At 41.4% G+C, this 20,313-nt stretch overlaps 1 protein-coding gene and 1 long non-coding RNA gene across 6 annotated transcripts in view; one reads left to right on the top strand and one right to left on the bottom strand.

Annotated features, from left to right (window-relative positions):
* LOC148127441 (uncharacterized) overlaps positions 1–15,905 on the bottom strand; it is a 39,824-nt gene extending 23,919 nt beyond the window's left edge. Inside the window, exon 1 of the long non-coding RNA XR_015742407.1 lies at positions 15,089–15,905. This is a non-coding gene — a long non-coding RNA (uncharacterized LOC148127441). The remainder of the gene's footprint in view (positions 1–15,088) is intronic.
* Positions 15,906–16,344: 439 nt separating this feature from the next.
* Positions 16,345–20,313, top strand: part of NEDD4L (NEDD4 like E3 ubiquitin protein ligase) — a 301,315-nt gene continuing 297,346 nt past the window's right edge. For all 5 annotated transcript variants that reach the window (XM_026715378.2, XM_026715363.2, XM_087927430.1 and 2 more), the window contains exon 1: positions 16,345–16,804. In XM_026715378.2, the coding sequence (XP_026571163.1) occupies positions 16,757–16,804 (48 nt within the window). In that variant the 5' untranslated portion in view covers positions 16,345–16,756. The remainder of the gene's footprint in view (positions 16,805–20,313) is intronic.

The following is a 20,313-nucleotide window of genomic DNA, read 5'->3' as shown; positions in this document are numbered from 1 at the left end:
GTACTTCCTAATGGCTTACTTAGGAGGAAGAAAGCCATTTAGTCAATGGAAGCCTAAAGTTAGAGTTTGGTAACACCTTTTCTAAGAAATTGTATGAACTGGTAGCAGCTTTCATGAGCTGCTACATCAAAGACTGGCCTGGTGTATCTTAACTTCAGCAATTTTAAAATATGTGAACTTCAACTCCCAGGATTCCCCAATCTGTTCTGGCAAAGGAATTCTAAGAGTTGACAACCACACATCTTATAATTGCAAGATTTAGACTGATGCAGGGTTTTAAATGGGATGAGGTATACTGTGAAGCACAAAGACAAGATGGTTATGCAGGTTGTCAACAATTTATCAATTGGGACATATTCAATATCCATTGTGTTTGTTGAGATTTCTTGAGAGAATCTGAAAACGTTGGCATGAGTTCAGCAACCTCTTGCTCTGTAATGCTGGCTTGGTTTTGTTATTCCAAAACAGCTGCCTTGAAATCTGCAATGGAGTATCTTCAAAGGGAAAAATGCTCCCATATTATTCTTGCTTCAAGTCCTGCTGTCAAACCTGGGTCTTTAATTCTTTTGTTTATCAAGCACTAGCTGGATACCCATGCTTCACCACACTATGTGATTGGGCTATGCAGGAGAAATCCAGTTCACAATCAGTTGGCTCAGCGGTGGTCAGTGACTGAAACACATAAGGGAATATCACTCCCACCACCTTGAGTCTGGAAGCAGTTTCATAGGTGGTAAGGTGTAGACATTTTGGTGAGGTACTGATGCTTAGTATTGTAAGGAGCCCCAGGCCGCTCCTGAGTGAAGGAGTGGAATGTCTGCCAGTTTGAACTGAGGTAATAGAATGTGAGACAACTGGCAGTTGAAACAGAGTTCTTTTCAGGTGGGGAGGGGGAGTAGAACTCCTTAGCATCAGATCGTGTTAATTACTGTATGAAGAAATAGTAATGATCTGACGGTCATTTTGAAAAATCCTTTCTTAGTGAGCACCTAGAAGCCAAGAGATACATAGGTGCCAATTTTCAACTTTGTAGACTTTACTGTTCTGGACATTTTGTGATGAGTAGATTGAATGCAGTGGGACATTGCTAGTGAATGATGTGACATATATTGTATTGGAGGAAGAATCTATACAGGCTTCTATAATCTGTGAATTTGTTGGGGCCTGTTAATTTACACGTGGGGGCAAGGTACACAGGTTTGTACCATGATCTAATCCCCACATTAGTAACATTGTCCTGTTGTTTCTAGTTGCTTGAGAGCATCTGTTTCAGGGTGGATGGCTATCAAAGAAGCTTCTTCCATGAATTAATGAAGTTAGTGAAGCTGTTGAATGCATTACCACTGACCTTCCAAATTTAACTGCTTAATAAAGGCTAAAAACCTTCCCATTCAATAATAGCTTCTTCAGCAAAGCAAAACATCCCCAATGTGTTCATAACTTTGCATATAAAGCTGATTTTGCCGTTGTGTTTAAGCCTGTAGTTGGTTTGATTTGGGCTAGCCGCTGAAGTGAATGTAGCTACTTGTAGCTTGTAAATCACAAGTCCAAGTTTAACCAAGCTGGGAAACCACAGTTTAACATAATGTAAACCAGATCATTCAAGGAAAGGATGGGCCAATAAGTCATCTGGACCTCAGCAAAATACAATCTGAATCAAGTCAGAAGCAATATAGATATCACCTAATTTTAAATAAAGTCTCCTTTACAAAAGTCAAATAAATGCAAGCAAGGAGCACCAGGAGGTACAAAGAAGGCAAGATGGCTGCAAATCTGCAATCAAATCCCCTTCTACATATAAAAGGGGCAGAGCTTCAATTGTGCAATCACAGACAACATCTCTTGGCACTCACAAACCCAAACAGTGGATGTTCTTGCAGAACTAGACTTTGAAGGCTGAAACTGTCTGGATTTTATTTATTTGATTTGTCAATCACTTACAAGATAATAGGTATAAGTATAAACATGAGTAAGAATACAGGAAATAGGTACAAATAAATGGGGGATAATAGGCAGGGATGGTAGGTACAATTGTGCACTTATGCACGTCCCTTACAAACCTCTTAGAAATGGGGTGAGGTCAATAGTGCCTTATTACATCATGAATATTTTAAATGAGGTTCTCATGTTCTATCAAATTATCATGTTTTGCTTGATTTGGAAGGTTTAAACCCAGCCAGGTTTATTTAATTAACCATGGTTAAAGCAAGCCAAAGCTCCATGAGGAGGATGAACCTGGTTCACCAATGAATCAGAGGCTAAATTTTAACCTGTGATCAAACTATTACCAAATTAATTGCATCAAATCCATTTTTCAGGTATTGTACTGCTTGGTGTGTTGCTATTGTTTCAAGGTGAGGCATAGTTTTCAATCAGTTATTGTTTTCTGGATTTTGTGAGCCTCTCAGTCTACCGGAGGGGGTGGATGTAACAAATTGAAATAACTAGATAAATAATAATAATGCCACTCCCTACCTTCTTCCAACAGCCCTGTGGGTGAAGCGCCTGCTGAAATATATAATATCCATGCAGTGAATTGGATAGTGTAGTGGGAGCTATGAATTTTCCTTGGACAAAAGAAGTGGTCTCAATAGAGCAACGTGGGAGGAATCCAGAGACCACCACAGCTTGAAGATATCATATAGTGGATTGTTTTGTTGGGACAAAGAAAATAAATAGTGGATTAGTCATCTTAGTGAATGGAATAACAGCTGCAGATTTTTTTTTATTATTATGTAGATGGTGCTTCAGGTCATAACTGAGCCACAGCTGTGGCTGAGAAGGAATTCCCTTTTCACCTCTTTGCCATAATATCAAGATGCATTAATCACCACAGTTTCTTCTTCAGGCATAGGAGAACATCATGATTGACAAAGAAAATGCCATTGTCTCCTTGGGATTAAGAAGATCTCTGGCCATGCTGAGCTTCCTGGTTTACAGCTCCTGTTTTCCCTCCTTCCACCTCCTGTCCATCACACACAATGTTCTATTTGCTTGTGCCTTGTGTTCTCTGTGGAGTAAGTCTCCATTTAAATGTCAGGGCCTGAAACAATGTGTTCTCTGAGACACTATGAGAGATTTAAATGAAGAACTTGGAGGTGATGGTGGAGAAGACAGAAGACATTTAGTCGTCCATGATGCTCCAAGCCATAACTTGTAGGTAGCTCTTTCTGTGGCTTAGAGGCATGGTGAGGATTCAAACTTTTTAACAACCGGTTCTGTGGGCGTGGCTTAGTTGGTGGGCATGGCTTCGTGGTCATGTGACTGGCTGGGCGTGGCCAACTCAACATCACTCACACCGAGGCACGGATCTCCTTGCCTGGCCTCTCATGACTTTGGGGATGCTGCAACAGTCGTAAGTGTGAAAAACGGTCATAAGTCACTTTTTTCAGTGCTATTGTAACTTTGAATGGTCACTCCACACAAGCAAAGTACCAGCAAAGGAGGGGAAAATACTGCAGAGAAGTTCCTGAGACAGAAAGTCTAGTCCTGCCAAGAATGTAATAAGGGTTAACAGAGAGGCAGTTTCTGTAAGCAACACCAGAATGTTTCCTTCCTGCCTTCCTTACAGGATTAGGCCAGTAATGTCTTCTAACAACTGGTTCTCCTAACTGCTTAGAATGTTAACAACAGGTTCTAGTGAATAGGTGCAAACCTGTAGAATCCTACCCCTGCTTTCATCCTTCTGAGGTGGGTAAAATGAGGACCCAAAACTGTTGGTGGCAATATTAAGTAAAGATATTTACAAATACATCTGGAGTTGGAGAGAAGGGGGCAATTGTTTAATCACCTTGCAGAGAAGATGCTCGGTAGAGTATTGGTTCTTTCTAGGTTCTTTCTACACTCACACCCTTGTGTATCTGACATTTTCTGTAATAACTGGTGTGCCTGTTGGATCATTGTAAATTTTCCTCTGAAGTTTTTATTGTAATTTCTAACTGGGAGAAGCATGAATAATTAAACAGACTTTTTTTTAATTAGAAGGGATCTAATTCACCTTCCAAGAAATTTGCAGATTTTTCATGAATCACAGGAGTGGTTTATCAGCAGGATCATGTAAGTGAACTCCAGGCTGATATTTAGTGCACTGTAAACCATCCATTATCCTGAGCAGAATATCTAAAGAGGAATTTATACATGTAATCTTTGCAAGAAAATAAACCAGTAATCTCGGTGATAAATGAGATGCTAAAGCAGCTACCAGCCAATCATTCTGGTGCCATCATGTGTGTGAGAATGCTAATTTTTCTGCATTTGTGCTACAGAATTAAGGATCAGTCAGAAATATTTCATTTTTCTTCCGAAAACACTATCTGATCCTCTTCTAAAGGTCTGTGTGAAACTGAGTGGGTGTGAGCCTACAAAATTTAAAATTTTTGTGGTTTTCTTTGAGCAGTGGAAACAGCCACATTCAGCCTGAATAATGAGATGATTGGCAAATAAATTGGATAAATGAATAAATAAAACCAAACCAATGGGTGTGGGTGGGGGGCATTTCAATCCCCTTAGCCTTTTTGCCACTGATTTTAAGGTGGCCTTCTTGGAGAAAAGGAATTACACAAACATTGGAAAAGAGTTGAACAAGAATCCATCCATTCCTCAAAGACTATCCACAGAGAACAATGTTTCTTATTATCCTATATATGTCTGCCATTCATCGCAAGAATGTCTGTTGCTGCACCTGTTAATATTAATGGCCACTCAAGGCGATAGGGGCTCCTTTTTTCATCATTTTCTTTCTTTTCTTTCACCAGCATGTGAGAGAGTCCTGCATGCATAATCCTCTGCCCTCAGGTCTAGACAGATGCCGGGAATTGAATGAATAGCTGTCCACAAAAAGCTAGCAATAATAAGTGTGTTCCATTTTAAGGGGCCACTATTTCCTTTGATATTTTTTTTTTAAAAAATTGAGAATCATGCATATTTATGAAAGGTGGTTGGTCAGTGATGTTAAGCTATACAACTGGTTCCTTAGCGATTATTTGAAGTTACAATGCACAACCTATCTCCCCCAAGTTAATTGCAAGCTGGTGTTGAAGTTCCAATGTCATTGTCCTTCTGCAGTTATGGTCATAACCTTGAGGACAACCTGTACCTGATAAATATTTTTAAATTTAGATCCTCCTTTTTCTACCCCCTCGGATCTGGACTTGCAACATTGGTGGTATGAATTGTAGAGCATCTACTGTCACTTAAATGGCACCAGGTGGTTTAAGCAAATGTTCTACATTGAACCACCAAAATTTTACATCAGAGGTCCCAAACTTGGCAACTTTAAGATTTGTGGACTTCAACTCCCAGAATTCCTCAACCAGCTTTACATGTGAGACAGATTGCAAGCATTTCATCCATTAGCATTTATAATATGTTGAAAACCCATTTACATTTGTGGAGATTTTTCTGAAACAGTCTGAAATCTTTTGAGCAGTGTTTTCCAAACGTGGCCACTTTAAAATATCAGATCTTCAGTTCCCAGAATTCTTCATGGAATGGCTGAGCAGTTCTGGGAGTTGAAGTCAACATATCTTAAAGTAATCAAGTGTGAAAAACATGGCTTTTGATGAATGTGAGTTCTGCAGTTTTCTTTCTATAGTGCTGGTGTAGTTCTGCTGTTCCCAAATTACTATGAGATTTGTAATAGTGTGCCAGCGCTGATACAGAAAATCAAAGGTATTCTTTGAATTTTCTGTTGAATAAACTGGGGAGAATTCTATCAAGCTTTTACTATATTTGTACTTCTGGAATCAGTATGTAAAGAAGAATGCAGTTATCCCTTGGAGTTTGTACTTAAAATGTAGCTCTTTGGACAAAAGATATGTACATAAAATGCATACATATGGAGAAAAAACAGTTTCAGAACACTGTTAAAAACAACTGCTGCCAAAAATGCACTTATATCACTAATATGTATCTTTGAAAAATGTGCATGGACATTCATATATATTTTGGCTTTTAAACTGTACAGAGAGAAACAAGATGGAACATCCTTAAGACTGTACAGGTGAAACTCGAAAAATTAGAATATCATGCAAAAGTTCATTTATTTCAGTAATGCAACTTAAAAGGTGAAACTAATATATGAGAGAGACTCATTACATGCAAAGCAAGATAGTGCAAGCCATGATTTGTCATAATTGTGATGATTATGGCTTATAGCTCATGAAAACCCCAAATCCACAATCTCAGAAAATTAGACTATTACATGCAATCAATAAAACAAGGATTGTACACAGAACAATATTGGACCTCTGAAATGTATAAGCATGCATATGTACTCAATACTTGGTTTGGGCCCCTTTTACAGCAATTACTGCCTCAATGCGGCGTGGCATGGAAGCTATCAGCCTGTCGCACTGCTGAGGTGTTATGGAAGACCAGGATGCTTCAATAGCGGCATTCGGCTCTTCTGCATTGTTCAGTCTTATATCTCTCATCTTTCTCTTGGCAATGCCCAATAGATTCTCTATGGGGTTCAGGTCAGGCGAGTTTGCTGGCCAATCAAGCACAGTAATCCCATGGTCATTGAACCAGGTTTTGGTGCTTTTGGCAGTGTGGGCAGGTGCCAAGTCCTGCTGGAAAATGAAGTCAGTATCCCCATAAAGCTTGTCTGCGGAAGGAAGCATGAAGTGCTCCAAAGTCTCCCAGTAGACGGCTGCGTTGACCCTGGACTTAATGAAGCACAGTGGACCAACACCAGCAGATGACATGGCTCCCCAAATCAACACAGACTGTGGAAACTTCACACTGGACTTCAAGCATCTTGCAGTGTGTGCCTCTCCATTCTTCCTCCAGAGTCTGGGTCCTTGGTTTCCAAATGAGATGCACAAGTTGCTCTCATCAGAAAAGAGGACTTTGGACCACTGAGCAACAGACCAGTTCTGTTTTTCTTTAGCCCAGGTAAGATGCTTCTGATGCTGTTTGTTGTTCAGGAGCGGCTTGACAAGAGGAATACATTTGAAGCCCGTGTCCAGGATCCATCTGTGTGTGGTGGCTCTTGATGCACTGACTCCAGCCTCAATCCACTCCTTGTGACAGTCCCCAACACTTTTGAATGGCCTTTTCCTGACAATCCTCTCCAGGCTGCGGTCATCCCTGCTGCTTGTGCACCTTTTTCTTCCACACTTTTCCCTTCCACATAACTTTCTATTAATGGGCTTTGATACAGCACTTTGGGAACATCCAACTTCTTTTGCAATTACCTTTTGAGGCTTTCCCTCCTTATGGAGGGTGTCAGTGATGGTTTTCTGCACAACTGTCAGGTCAGCAGACTTTCCCATGATTATGATTCCTACTGAAGCAGACTGAGAGACCATTTAAAGGCTCAGAAACCCCTTGCAAGTGTTATGGTTTAATTAGCTGATTGGAGTAGGACATGTTGAGCCTAGAATATTGAACCTTTTCACAATATTCTATTTTTCTGAGATTGTGGATTTGGGGTTTTCATGAGCTATAAGCCATAATCATGTCAATTATGACACATCATGGCTTGAACTATCTTGCTTTGCATGTAATGAGTCTTTCTCATATATTAGTTTCATTTTTTAATTTTTTAATTTTCATGAGCTGTAAGCCATCATCATCACAATTATGACAAATCACGGTTTGAACTATCTTGCTTTTAGATTCACCATTTAAGTTGCATTACTGAAATAAATGAACTTTTGCACGATATTCTAATTTTTTTGAGTTTCACCTGTAAATTGGAAGAAACTGAAACAGACAGGTTTATTCATTCCCATGGTCTGAACTAACTTTAATCCCTAATTCTAACATATTCTATCAATATATATGCTTCTACTTTGCCTCTGATGATTTTAATAGAAAGCAAAACAGATATCTAGATATTTTATTCCCCTATGGCAACATACATGCATTCTATCCCAGGACTGATTAATAAAAAATGTACTATTCAATTCATACTAGCAATGTATTTTCTTGAAGAACGAAAAAAATCCAGGTGTATTATATCTCCCTTTTAGGAAATATAAACAGATAAATTTGTGTGGATAAATATGAGAGTCTAGGAATAGACTGGCTTTATATAAATTAGGGTACTTTGAAAAGCAGACAAACCAACCATAACATTAAGCAAGAAATATAGTAAGCCCAGATTTCTTTTTTTAGAATACTGAAAGTAAACCATATTATTATTACATTGCCTCACTGTGTGTGATGTGGATATTGTGGATTTAGGACTCCGTTTAGTGTTTAACAGATCAGAAGAAGGAATTTGACCATATGAAAGAAAATTTAAAACTGAATCAAAATATGAAACCTATTTTAATAAAATACAAGTGAATCTGGCATCACAGACTTGAAGTAATTCTCTGTGTTACAGGTAATCCTTAACTTACGATTATTTGTTTTGTGACCGTTCAAAGTTGTAACGGTCTATTCCTTGCGTTTATGACTATCATAGCGTCCCAGTGGCCACATGATCAAAATTCAGGTGCTTGGCAATTGGCATGTGTTTACTATGGCTGCAGTGTCCTGGGGTCACGTTCATCACCATTTGTGATCTTTCCAGTTGACTTGCAACATGCAAAGTCAATGGGGAAAACTGAATTCACTTAACAGCCATTGGATTCACTTAAACATGGTGATTTGCTTAATAAATCACAGCAAAAAAGTTGTAAAATTGGGCACAAATCAAATGACCACCATGCTTAGCAATGGAGGTTCTTTCCTGATTGTACTCATAAGCTGAAGACTACACTTTAAGAAAACTTTTAAATGATTATTTGTAAGTGGTACTTATATAACACTTCAGATTTTTCTGAAGCAAATAACATGCAAAAATGCCTCTTTTCTGGTCTCACTTAAAAACTGTATTGTGTACTGAAACCCAATCTCAAATGAAGCAAAAACTATGAACATGTACAATTTAGCCCTAAATCCACCGATATTGCTCCTTTACTATATCAAAGTTATAGCCCATTTTGTTTCTATTTCTATATTGCTTCTCTTCCAAAGAAGTCTCATGATTGCTCATATATTAACAGTTATTTGATTATCAGTCTCAGGCCATTGGTAAAAAAATTAACTGTGTGCTATTATAATTTGGATCAACAGAACGTGGGAGATTATATGAAACTGAGCTGAGAAATCAGAAACAGCTCGTTTTCTGTTAATGCTGTATTCTTTTTTAACACTGTATTGAAACAATGAGTCATGGCGTTGAGATGGGAGAAACAAACGAACAATAAATAAATGATAACATACAGTATGAAAGCCAATGTAGTGTAGCAGTTAAGGCATCGGGGTAGAAACCAGGAAATTGTGAGTTCTAATCCTGCCTTGGGGCACAAAGCCATTGTGTGATCTTAGGCCAGTCCTTCTCCCTCAGTTCTAGGAAGCCATTTTGTCCAGAAGAATGCAGGGATTTGTCCGTACTCAAATCTTTCACAACAGAGCCTATACATTGATAATAAGATAATTATATTCTGCAAGATTACTATTAAAGTCACCCTCTATAGATGGATGAATCCTATCAAACAAGTAAACCATTATATTTGATGCAAAATGTACGCAGGGCATGGTTAAAAAAAGGTTAGGATATGAGGTGTTGCAATATTTTACAATATTTTGTATTGATTACGGGAGAATATAACAGATAATCAGAGTTGGATGGGGCCTTGTAAGTTATCTAGTCCAACCCTCTGCCCAAGTGGGAGACCTACACCATTTCTGACAAATGGCAGTCCAATCTCTTCTTGAAAGTCTCAAGTGATGGTGCTCCCACAACTTCCAAGGGCAACTTCTGTTCCATTGGTTGGTTGTTCTCTGTCAGAAAGTTTCTCCTTATTTCCAGGTTATCTATTAGTAAACAAATGACTACAGTAAGTGTGCTGTCCGAGCCAGTCTATGGGAATTGGATAGTTACTTAGGAATTATGAGCTGTCCCCTTAAGGGAATGCATCATGGTAAATGTAGTTAAAGATATCCTGGGAAATGTAGTTCATGTCACGTGACCACATCTGTAATCCTGATTGGTCACTAGTTTGACCCTCGATGGGTTGGGGAGTTTTCCTCATTCTTTGTCTGAACTCTCTAACTCATGGCAGCTTCTTTCTATCGCTATGAGATGGGTTAGGAGATAACCATCTTTTACTACAAGGCAGATATACAAAGGATTGGTCATTAAAGAAGACCGTCACAAACGTGAGTTATGAGGATACCTGATGAACCAATAAATGTAATTTGTTATGGACGTCTTGTTGAGTTATCTATCTGCATCTGTACAGCTTCAAATCCACCTCTGTGCGGAAGGCAGAAAAGTAAAAAATGATCTCCTGAGGCCCATCTGTATAAAGTCTGGTAATTAGGGTTTGTGATAAAGCAAAGTAATATTGAAGCCAGGAGTGAATATGCAATGTTAATTTAAGCCTACATTTTCTCATCGGCTCTCTTTCTCTCTCTCTCTCTGTGAGCAACGGAACTTTTTACATGCTGTTTACATGGTGGGAGGGGCTGGAGTTCCCCACATGCTACAAAGAGAACCAGTAAACCCCCCGATCTCTGCTCAATTTGTCTTCCTGCTATCTCAAAGACTCAAACTCCATTTCATTGAGGGCTGCATCAGGGTTGTTTGACCTGGGGGGCATGGCCAGAGTGGGCGTGGCCACCTCAACATCACTCGTGTGATCAAATACCACTTTTGTTAGTAGTTTGTTTTGCTAGCATTCTGCCAGCGAAAATGGAGCTCGAGGAAGCCATACGCGGCCCTCCCAGGCTCAGCTTTCGGCTGCGACGGCTCCTGAACCCCTCTACCAGTGTAAACAATGCTTAGGAGGGCTATATGCAGCCCTCCCAGGTTCCATTTACCCTGACAGAGCTGCAGCGGGCCATCACAGCCAAAAATGGAGCCTGGAAGGGCTGCACAGGGCCCGAGCTGCATTGGCAGAGGCACCATGGGCGGGTCCTTCACTGTTTCAAGGCAGCCCCAGGGGCCAGATCTAAGAACCCCACGGGCTGGATCCAGCTCACGGGCCTTGAGTTTGATATCTCTGGATTACAGGTAGCCCTCAAGTTCTAACCTCTCAGTTACCAACCAGTCGAAATTAGAATGGACTGGAAAAAAGTTACTCCAACCCATCCTCAAAGTTACGACTGCCACCCTACCCCAGAGTTTAGTGAGTGCATGTCAGATGCATTTCATCCGGCTTGCATTTGCAACCAGTTGTGGCACCCTGTGGTCATGTGAATGCATTTTGCAACTTTTTTTCTAATAAAATAAAATAAACTAGATTTGGACTAAAGATCCCGTGACTGACTTAGCAATTGCAGTGATTCATTTAACGGCCATCATAAAAAAGATAATAAAACTGAGTTCAGTCATGTGATGACCCAACTTAGGAAATTTTATTCTCCTTTTTTTAAATAAGGGGTTTCTTTTGTTTGGTTTCTTTTTTTTAAATTTAAAGATGTTAATTGTATATGTTAAGAATGTAAAATAAAAGCAAAAAATATGAAAATGCTGATTGTTGTGGTGATGTCATGCATATAAAAACAATTATATGGTTGCTATACTGACACTTTTTATATTTTGCAGACATTGCTGTTAAGGTGCCTATGGTACAGTAATTTCAAACAGACATTTTTGCAGGTTACAGCAGCCTATTTCTAACATTTGTCTTAATAAAACTGCTCTCACATATATAATACATATTTATGATTAAACAGTAATCTGTAGTGATGTTACATACATAATTAGTGAGCACTTAAATGCCAACTAAGCATTATTATTATTATTATTATTATTATTATTATTTGGCTCAGTACTTGTAAACAGCAATGGATCATGCCCAACCGAACCACAGACAACTACAATGATCTAATACATATCAATTTTACAGAAGACAATGTTGAAAAAGCACTACGCAATCTAAAACCATCTCTATCTATTGGACCGGATGGAATATGTGCCTGCTTCTTAAAAAAGCTATCCACTGCCATAGCAGAACCTCTAAGCATAATCTTTGAAAAATCTTTCAGGATCAGCTCCTTGCTTAACCTATGGTCACAAGCCACGGTCATCCCCATCTTCAAAAAGGGAGACCCCAGCCTAGTTGAAAATTACCGACCAATCTTTTTATGCTGCGTCACCTGTAAAGTCATGGAATCAATTATTAATCAATCCATTATTCTCCACTTAGAGACAAACAACCTATTCTCCAATAAACAAGTTGGTTTCAGAAAGAAACTATCCTGTAATCTGCAACTCTTACACTGCAAAAACATATGGACTACACAACTCAATCAGGGCAAAACAATAGAAGCAATCTACATAGACTTCTGTAAAGCCTTTGATTCAGTGGTACACGACAAATTACTCCTAAAACTAAAATCTTATGGTATCTCTGGACAACTGCATAACTGGATAGAAGCATTCCTGTCAAACAGACAACAAATGATCAAAATTGGGAGTGTCCTATCAAATTCTGTACCTGTCAATAGTGGTGTCCCCCAAGGCAGTGTTCTAGGACCAACTCTCTTCATACTCTACATAAATGACCTCTGTGACCATATTAAGAGCAACTGTGTTCTCTTTGAGGTGGCATGCCTTCCTATGTACAAAGGAACTAAAACACAGGGGTACTTTAGAAGACATTATATACGGGAGGCTCTGTGGTTAAATTGGGAGAAGACTAAAAGGCAATGTTATTTGAAAATTCCAGTCTGGCTATCAACTATCGAAGCATTTTCTTACCCTATAATATACAAAAAGGAACAAACAGTTAGATATGGTGAAATATTGAATGAAAAGGGTGAACTTAAATCTATACAAAAACTAGAGGAACAAGGTATAAAGATGATTTGGTTTTCATATACGCAAATACGTTCTAGATATGATAAAGATTCTAAAACAGAAGGTTTCTATGATAAATTGACTGATTTAGATAAGATTTTGACAGGTACTGATGAAAAAGTGATTAAAAAATTGTATGGATATTTATTAGAAATTAAGCTAGAAGAAGAACAAGTCAAAGAAACAATGATTGCTTGGGGGAAAAATTTTGGATGTGGGATTGATTTAGAAAAATGCAAAAATTGTGGTCTCAAAATTATAAAATGACAATGTCAACAGCTTATAAAGAAAATTTGTATAAGATGTTTTACAGGTGGCATCTTCCCCCAACAAAAATAGCAAGAATGTTCAAGAACAAATCTGAAAAATATTGGAAATGAAGTGGATGCACAAAACAATTTGTAAACCAACCGACACATTGTATGTACATATATGGAAGATAGCTCGATGTTTTTATGTTGTGTTTGTCTAAAAAAACAATAATAACACTTTTTTAAAAAAAAAAGCAACTGCGTTCTCTTCGCTGATGATGTAAAGCTGTTCAATACCACAGACAATACTGCTACCCTTCAAAAAGATCTTGACTATGTATCAGAATGGTCAAACAAATGGCAACTTCAAATCTCAACAAATAAATGCTCTGTCTTACATATTGGCGAAAAAAATCAGAAAATAAAATACAAGCTGAATAGTCAAGACCTTGTTGATGATTCAAGCTCTGTAAAGGACCTTGGAATACTCATCTCTAATGATCTAAGTGCTAGAGCTCACTGTAACTACATAGCCAATTAAGAGTTTTTAACCTAATCCTACGTAGCTTTTTCTCTGGTAATATCACACCACTAACTAGAGCATACAAAAAATTTGTTAGACCAATACTCGAATACAGCTCATCAGTCTGGAACCCACATTACGTATCTGATATTAGCACAGTTGAGAAAGTCCAGAAATATTTCACAAGAAGAGTTCTCCACTGCTCTGCTCGTTATAGAATACCTTATGCCACCAGACTTGAAATTCTAGACCTAGACAACCTTGAATTACACCGTCTTCGGTCTGATCTAAGAATGGTATATAAAATCATACATTGCAATGACTTACCTGTTAATGAATACTTCAGCTTCAACCATAACAACACAAGAGCACACAATAGATACAAACTCAAGGTTAACCGCACCAAACTTGATTGCAGGAAATATGACTTCAGCAACAGAGTGGTCAATGTCTGGAATACTCTGCCTGACTCTGTGGTTTCTTCCCCAAACCCCCAAAACTTAAGACTGTCTACTATTGACCTCATCCCTTTCCTAAGAGGTCTGTAGGGGGCGTGCATAAGCGCACCAACATGCCTACCGTCCCTGTCCTATTGTTTCTTTTATTTTTCTTATATGTACCCATTTCATGTATTCATAACTATGTATATACTTGTACCTATTATCTTGTAAGCGATTGACAAATCAAAATAAATAAAAATAAATAAAATAAAAATCTGTACAGAAAAAGCCAAATATTCTTTTGACCTCTGTCAGCTGGATTCATACAGCCATATCATGGTTTGTAAAACATGGGTTGTTTATGTTGTGGGAGCTTCATCACTTGAGACTTTCAAGAAGAGATTGGACTGCCATTTGTCAGAAATGTTGTAGGGTCTCCTGCTTGGGTGTGGGGGGTTGGACTAGATGACCTACAAAGTCTCTTCCAACTCTGTTAATCTATTAAAGATACTGTGTGAATCCAGCACGGTGTCTGTGATTTATTCAGCAAGGCACAATTAACAAGTCTTGACTTGGTGTAGTGGGTGAATGTATCAGCTGAAAAATTTCAAGATGGAGATGGTTGGCCAATATATCACAATATCCTAAATGTTCAAAAATCTGTCCTGTTAAGCAAGACTGAATAATTGATTTTGGGGGTGTGGTTTATCCAGCTGCCCCAATATCTCTCTGGGGTGCCTCCTTCAACGTAGATGTAATACCTCAGTGCCATCAAAGTCCTATAGAAGAGGAACGAACATTTAGAAATAAATGGCTTAACCATTAATAACTAGTAAGTTTACTCTACACTGAAAGAATATATCCAAAATATAATAAAGGTTTGTTGATTCAATGAACAGTACGAAGAAAATGGTTTTAATGGGCTGAAAAATAAGCTCTTGAGAAAGGCACTTGTTTGTGTGTAAACATCTTTCATTTTTGTTTCTAACACAAACATTGCAATCCTGGAAAGAACAGACTTATCAGAAATGTCATATATATACATACACACATATATATGATTTACCGAGATGATAAAAGAAACGGCGCAACGCAGTCTTCCCTTCACCCGGATCCCTTCCCAGAACGTTGGCTGAGCATTATGGAAGTTGTAGTCAAGCACACCGGGAAAGGAGCAGTCGAATTTCATTACAATCCTTAGAGGACGAAACTCGGCGAAAGATTTTTCCGCGGACTGATTAGACAAATTCGCGCGCTCTAATTTATTGGAACGTTTTTATGATTTACTTTTTTTTTTTAAAGCGCCGGCTTGCGAATTCCTTTTTTTTTTTTCCAGAAGAAGAGCGGCCGTTCCCAAACTTGTCCACCGAGAGGCGCCTTTAAACCTCAAGAGTTCGACTCGGGAATCCGGAGAACCGGCGCGGGCTGCAAGTTCCGCGGGGAGAACGAAACGGTAATAAAAAATAAAAAATGCGTACATTAAGACGGGTGGACACCCCAATTCGGGCTAACACAACCAGATAGACATTTTAAACAGATGAACAGAGTTGGAAGGGACCTTGTAGGTCATCTAGTCCAACCCTCGTCCAAGCAGGCAGGAGACCTTACTAACGACACCATTTCTGACAGGTGGGCAGCCCGGTCAGAAATCCCAGGTTGGGAAATCAAGCAAATACTAGCCCACACGCCCCAGGACCTGCGCGCACACAAACGCGTCCAGCACACGTTCAGACGCCCTCGCGCATTTCAAAAAAAAAGGGAGTTTGCATCCTATTGCAAACTCGTGCAATCCGAGGGAGACGCAGGAAGTAGCGATTCCGTTGCCAGCGCACATGCTGCAAAGATACCCACACACACACACCCACGCCGGAGACGTATAACCGGGGCTTCTGATTTATAATCCCTTCCTTCCATTCTTTCCCTTCCTTCCCCCTTCCTTCCATTCTTTCCCTCCTTTCTTCCTTCCTTCCATTCTTTCCCTTCCTTCCTTTCCTCCCCTTCCTTCCTTCCATTCTTTCCCTTCCTTCCTTTCTTTCCTTCCTTCCCCTTTCTTCTTCCTTTCTTCCATTCTTTCCTTCCTTCCATTCCTTCCTTCCTTTCTCAGGCTCACGCCACTCTCTCTCTCTCCCTCCCCCTCACCCGAGCCCCCCCTTCCCTCCCTTCCCGTCCACGTGCGGTAGATGCGTAGAGAAAGCGAGCCCGCCGCTCAACCTAACACAGAAGTTCCCTCCAGCCCCACCCGCTATTATTGGGGCCGTTTGCCATTGGGTTTCGCGCAGCTTTTTCTCCGCCCCGGCCAGCGGCTCCGCTCCCGCGTCCCCCCCGCCGCCGCCTCCGCTGCTGCCGCTGCCGCCGCCGCTGCTGCTGCTGCTTTCGCCAGCCTTGGCCAAGGCGAGGGCTCGCTGGCGGTCGCTTGCACCGGACGCCCAGCCGAAGCAGCGAGGAAGGAAAGAGCCGCGGGAAGCCTCCCGGCTGCAGCCCCCCGAGGCTTCTGGCAACCTCGGCCAGTCTACGGGGAAGAGGCGGCGGCGGCGGTGCCCCAGCGCTGCCGGCCAGTTCTGGATCCGCTTCCTCCGCTGGAATTTGCCCCCCTCTGCCGCAGGGCTCGCTTCCTTCCCCCCGGAGAGCCCCGACCGCCTCTTGGCGCGGCGCAGCTGCCCGGGGACCCGCCGCTCTCGCCTCGTTCCCGGGGACGGGGACTGGGGGACGCCCCGCTGCAGCCTCCGCCGGACCCATGGCGACCGGAGTGCTCGACCCCGTTTACGGACTTTCGGAAGAAGAAGTAAGTCCGGCCGTCGGGAAACGGGGTGGGAGGTGGCTGCAGCCGCCGCCGCCGCGCAGGGCGGGATGGGGGAACCTCAGCGCTTCGCCGGCTCCTTCCTTCCTTCCCCCCTGCCTTCCTTTCTCTCTCCGGCTTGGCGAGCGGGGAAGTTCCCCAGCCGCGCGGGTGGGAGGGGGGTGGCGGTCCCTGGAGGGCGCCGAGCGGGATTGTCTGAGACCGGTGGAGGGAAGGCAGGGAGGGAGGGGCTCCCGCTTTCTTTCCCCCCAAAAGAAGGGCGTGGGGCTGGCTTCGAGGGACCGAGCGATCCCCGCTAAAGCATGCTGCCCGATCTGCGGGAGACCGAGTCGATTCTTTCTTTCTTTTCTTTCTTTCTTTCTTTCTTTCTTTCTTTCTTTCTTTCTTTCTTTCTTTCTCTCCTTATTCTTTCTCTTCTCTCTCTTAATTCTTTCTTTCCCCTTTTTCTTTTTCTCCCTCCCTCCCTCCTTTCTTTCTTTCTTTCTTTCTTTCGCCCTCCCCTCTCTCCTCTCCCTTTATTCTCTTTCTTCTTTCTTTCTTTCCCCTCTTTCTTTTTCTCCCTCCCTCCCTCCTTTCTTTCTTTCTTTCGCCCTCCCCCTCTCTCTCCTCTCCCTTTATTCTCTTCTTTCTTTCTTTCCCCTCTTTCTTTTTCTCCCTCCCTCCCTCCCTCCTTTCTTTCTTTCTCTCGCCCTCCCACCCTTCTCCTCTCCCTTTATTCTCTCTCTTCTTTCTTTCCCTTCTCTTTCTTTTTCTCCCTCCCTCCCTCCTTTCTTTCTTTCTCTCACCCTCCCTCTCTCTCCTCTCCCTTTATTCTCTCTCTTCTCTCTCTCTCTCTCCCCTCTCTTTTTCTCTCTCCCTCCTTTCTTTCTTTTGCCCTCTCTCCCTTTATTCTCTCTCTCCCCTCTCTTTTTCTCTCTCCCTCCTTTCTTTCTTTCTCTCTCCCTCTCTCCCTTTATTCACTCTTCTCTCTTTCTTTCCCCTCTCATTTTCTCATTCCTCCCTTCCTTTCCTTCCTACCTTCCTTCCTTGAGAGAGGAAGGCCCTCGCTGAGGGGATTCCCCCTCCAGGGAAGGTATTTTTCCAAGCGTCTTCCCGTGTAAGCATCTGCTTTCCCAAAGCAAAATAAATAAATAAAATAAAGATTAGACATTATAAACACAGGCGGTAAAGTGGAAGAGATGGCAATGAAGGAAATTTCGGCTATAACAGGTTTGGCTTCCTTTCGAATCCAGGGGGCTTAAGGATGAGAACTATGGAAGGGAGAGAAAGGAGGGGAACGCCTCAGCAGATCCTGTATCTTGAACCAGGTGATTTGGAAAATGGAATGGGTGGGGAATAGCATCCCTCTCTCTCATAAAGCCCCCTCCTCAATTGAAGATCGCCTTCCAGTGGAAAATGCCTGTTCATTTGCATTTCGGATGGAAATTGGGGGGGTGGGGGGGTTTGAAGCATTTGCATATTTGACATTTCCCCCACCCGTCCACTCTAGGGAATTTAAATCCTTTCATTGTCCATGGGAAGGTCGGTGTGTTAGTGAATCATAGCCAATAAATTATGGGCATTTCCCCCCCCCCCCGTCTGTGTGCGTGTGTGTTCGTAGGAAGAAATTAAAATCATTGCAGAACAGACTTCCTAGAAGCATCTTTTCGCTGGAAGTAATTGTTTATATTTGCTGTTAGAAAGAGCCAGTGGACAGGTTGATGCCCACATAGGACCTCTCTCTTCGGAGCAGAGCCCTGGGCTTCCCGCTCTTCCCACAGAGGCAGATTCAGGAAGAAATTGAAAAGGGAAGCCTCCAAACCATAAAGAAATCCCAGTTTGGGAGAGCTGACTGAGAGCCAGAGCTTGTAAAATGAGAGGATGTTGGAGCCTAAATAGCACCAGCCATAGCACTTAGACTTATATACCACTTCACAGTGTTTTACAGCCCTCGCGAAGCAGTTTACAGAACCGGCACATTGCCCCCCAACAAGCTGGCTCCCCGATTTACTGACCTCTTTGTTTTTTTAGATATTACTTTATTCAAGGAATCGCTTTTCTCAAAGCCATTTCTGGGCAGATCTAAGGAAGGAAGCAGCTTTGTTGAATTGCTCGGGGACCCTCGCTTCCCTGCTCGGAAACTGGCATGTCAGAGAAAGGGAGGAAGGCTGGCAAGTCAAGGAACCCAAGCTCAGCTGGGTGGAGGAACCATCCATCTTCTTGTGCCCACAGAAAAATCCCGAAGTCCAGTCCTACCTCCTCCCCTTTACAGATTGATAGGATTTGTGTTGTGATCCTTAAGTTTCTTGGAGAATCCGTTCTTTGCTTTCCGTTGCATGCTTTTTTCTTGGCACTCTTTCCAAGGAGTGATGATACATATGAACTCATTAACATCTGCTGGGCTCCAGTGTTCTGTTTTTTCTGTGTGTGTGTGTGTGTGTGTGTGTGTGTGTGTGTGTGTGTGTGTGATATTGCCTTTGAAGAGACTCTTAAAGGTGCATTTAACAATACACTCATACTGGATTAAATGGCACCATATCTTTCTGTTTCAGATTATTTGGAAACACATCAGTAAATGATCAGTAGTGTGCGTGCTGGTTAAAATCTCAAGCGTAGTGTATATAACTAAGTCAGCTGGTGTAACCATGGTTTGACATTGACCCGCAGTAGCCTAGTAGTCAACCATGGTTGACATTGACCTTAGTAGCACCCAAACGAAACAAATTACATTTTGACTTAGAAATAAGTCAACAAAACCCAGGACTTTGGTAGGGCTCCGTAGGCTATCTGGGAAGCCAACAGATTAGATATTGGCAGCATTGTTGCTAATTCATTATTGCTCTTGAGTTCCTTTTCTAGGTCCTAGCTGTTTTAAAAACCTGAAACAATCAGCCAACATAATACTTTCACGATTCTGGAGGCACACAAGCGGATATGAAACGAGGAGATTTTGTTGCATGGGTAAAGGTATCGCCCAACTCTCAGCTAAATAAAAAGGTTTTGCTGCATGAAATCAGCTTTCCCTGTGTAGTGTCTTCAGGCTAAAGATTGCTTCTTGTCCTGAACATTTGGTGCTGCTGGAACCAGATTTTTTTTCAGCTGTTTGTTATTAACTATAAAATTCACAGGAGATAAATCTTACAAGCTGTTAAATTGTACAAAAGCCTTTTGTGCCTGAATTGGGGTCAAATATGAATTGGTACTTTTTGAAGATGAGTTTGTCGCAGTTTGTACTTCTGGCAGTCCGATATGTTTATTTTATTACGGGGGTTGTAACATTAGAGCTCTCTTTCTCTCTTGTCTTTTTGATTCAGGGGATAATAATGGCCTCATCCTGAGAAGTCAAAAGTTGGAGGTTCAGAAAGGCTGCTTCCTAATTCTTCCCTCTCCCTTTCTGTATAAAAGGAGAAAACAACTCTGTAGCAATAGGATGTGTAGTAGGGTGTGAAGCGGCTTTTCTTAACCTTAGCAACTTTTAAGAGATCTGGATTTCAACTCCCTCAATTCTCTAGCCA

Source organism: Pseudonaja textilis, chromosome 2, assembly GCF_049901715.1.
Source record: "Pseudonaja textilis isolate UNSWEBS1 chromosome 2, rPseTex1.2, whole genome shotgun sequence".
NCBI classification, from domain to species: Eukaryota; Metazoa; Chordata; class Lepidosauria; order Squamata; family Elapidae; genus Pseudonaja; species Pseudonaja textilis.
This window is presented reverse-complemented; position numbering and strand designations above follow the sequence as displayed.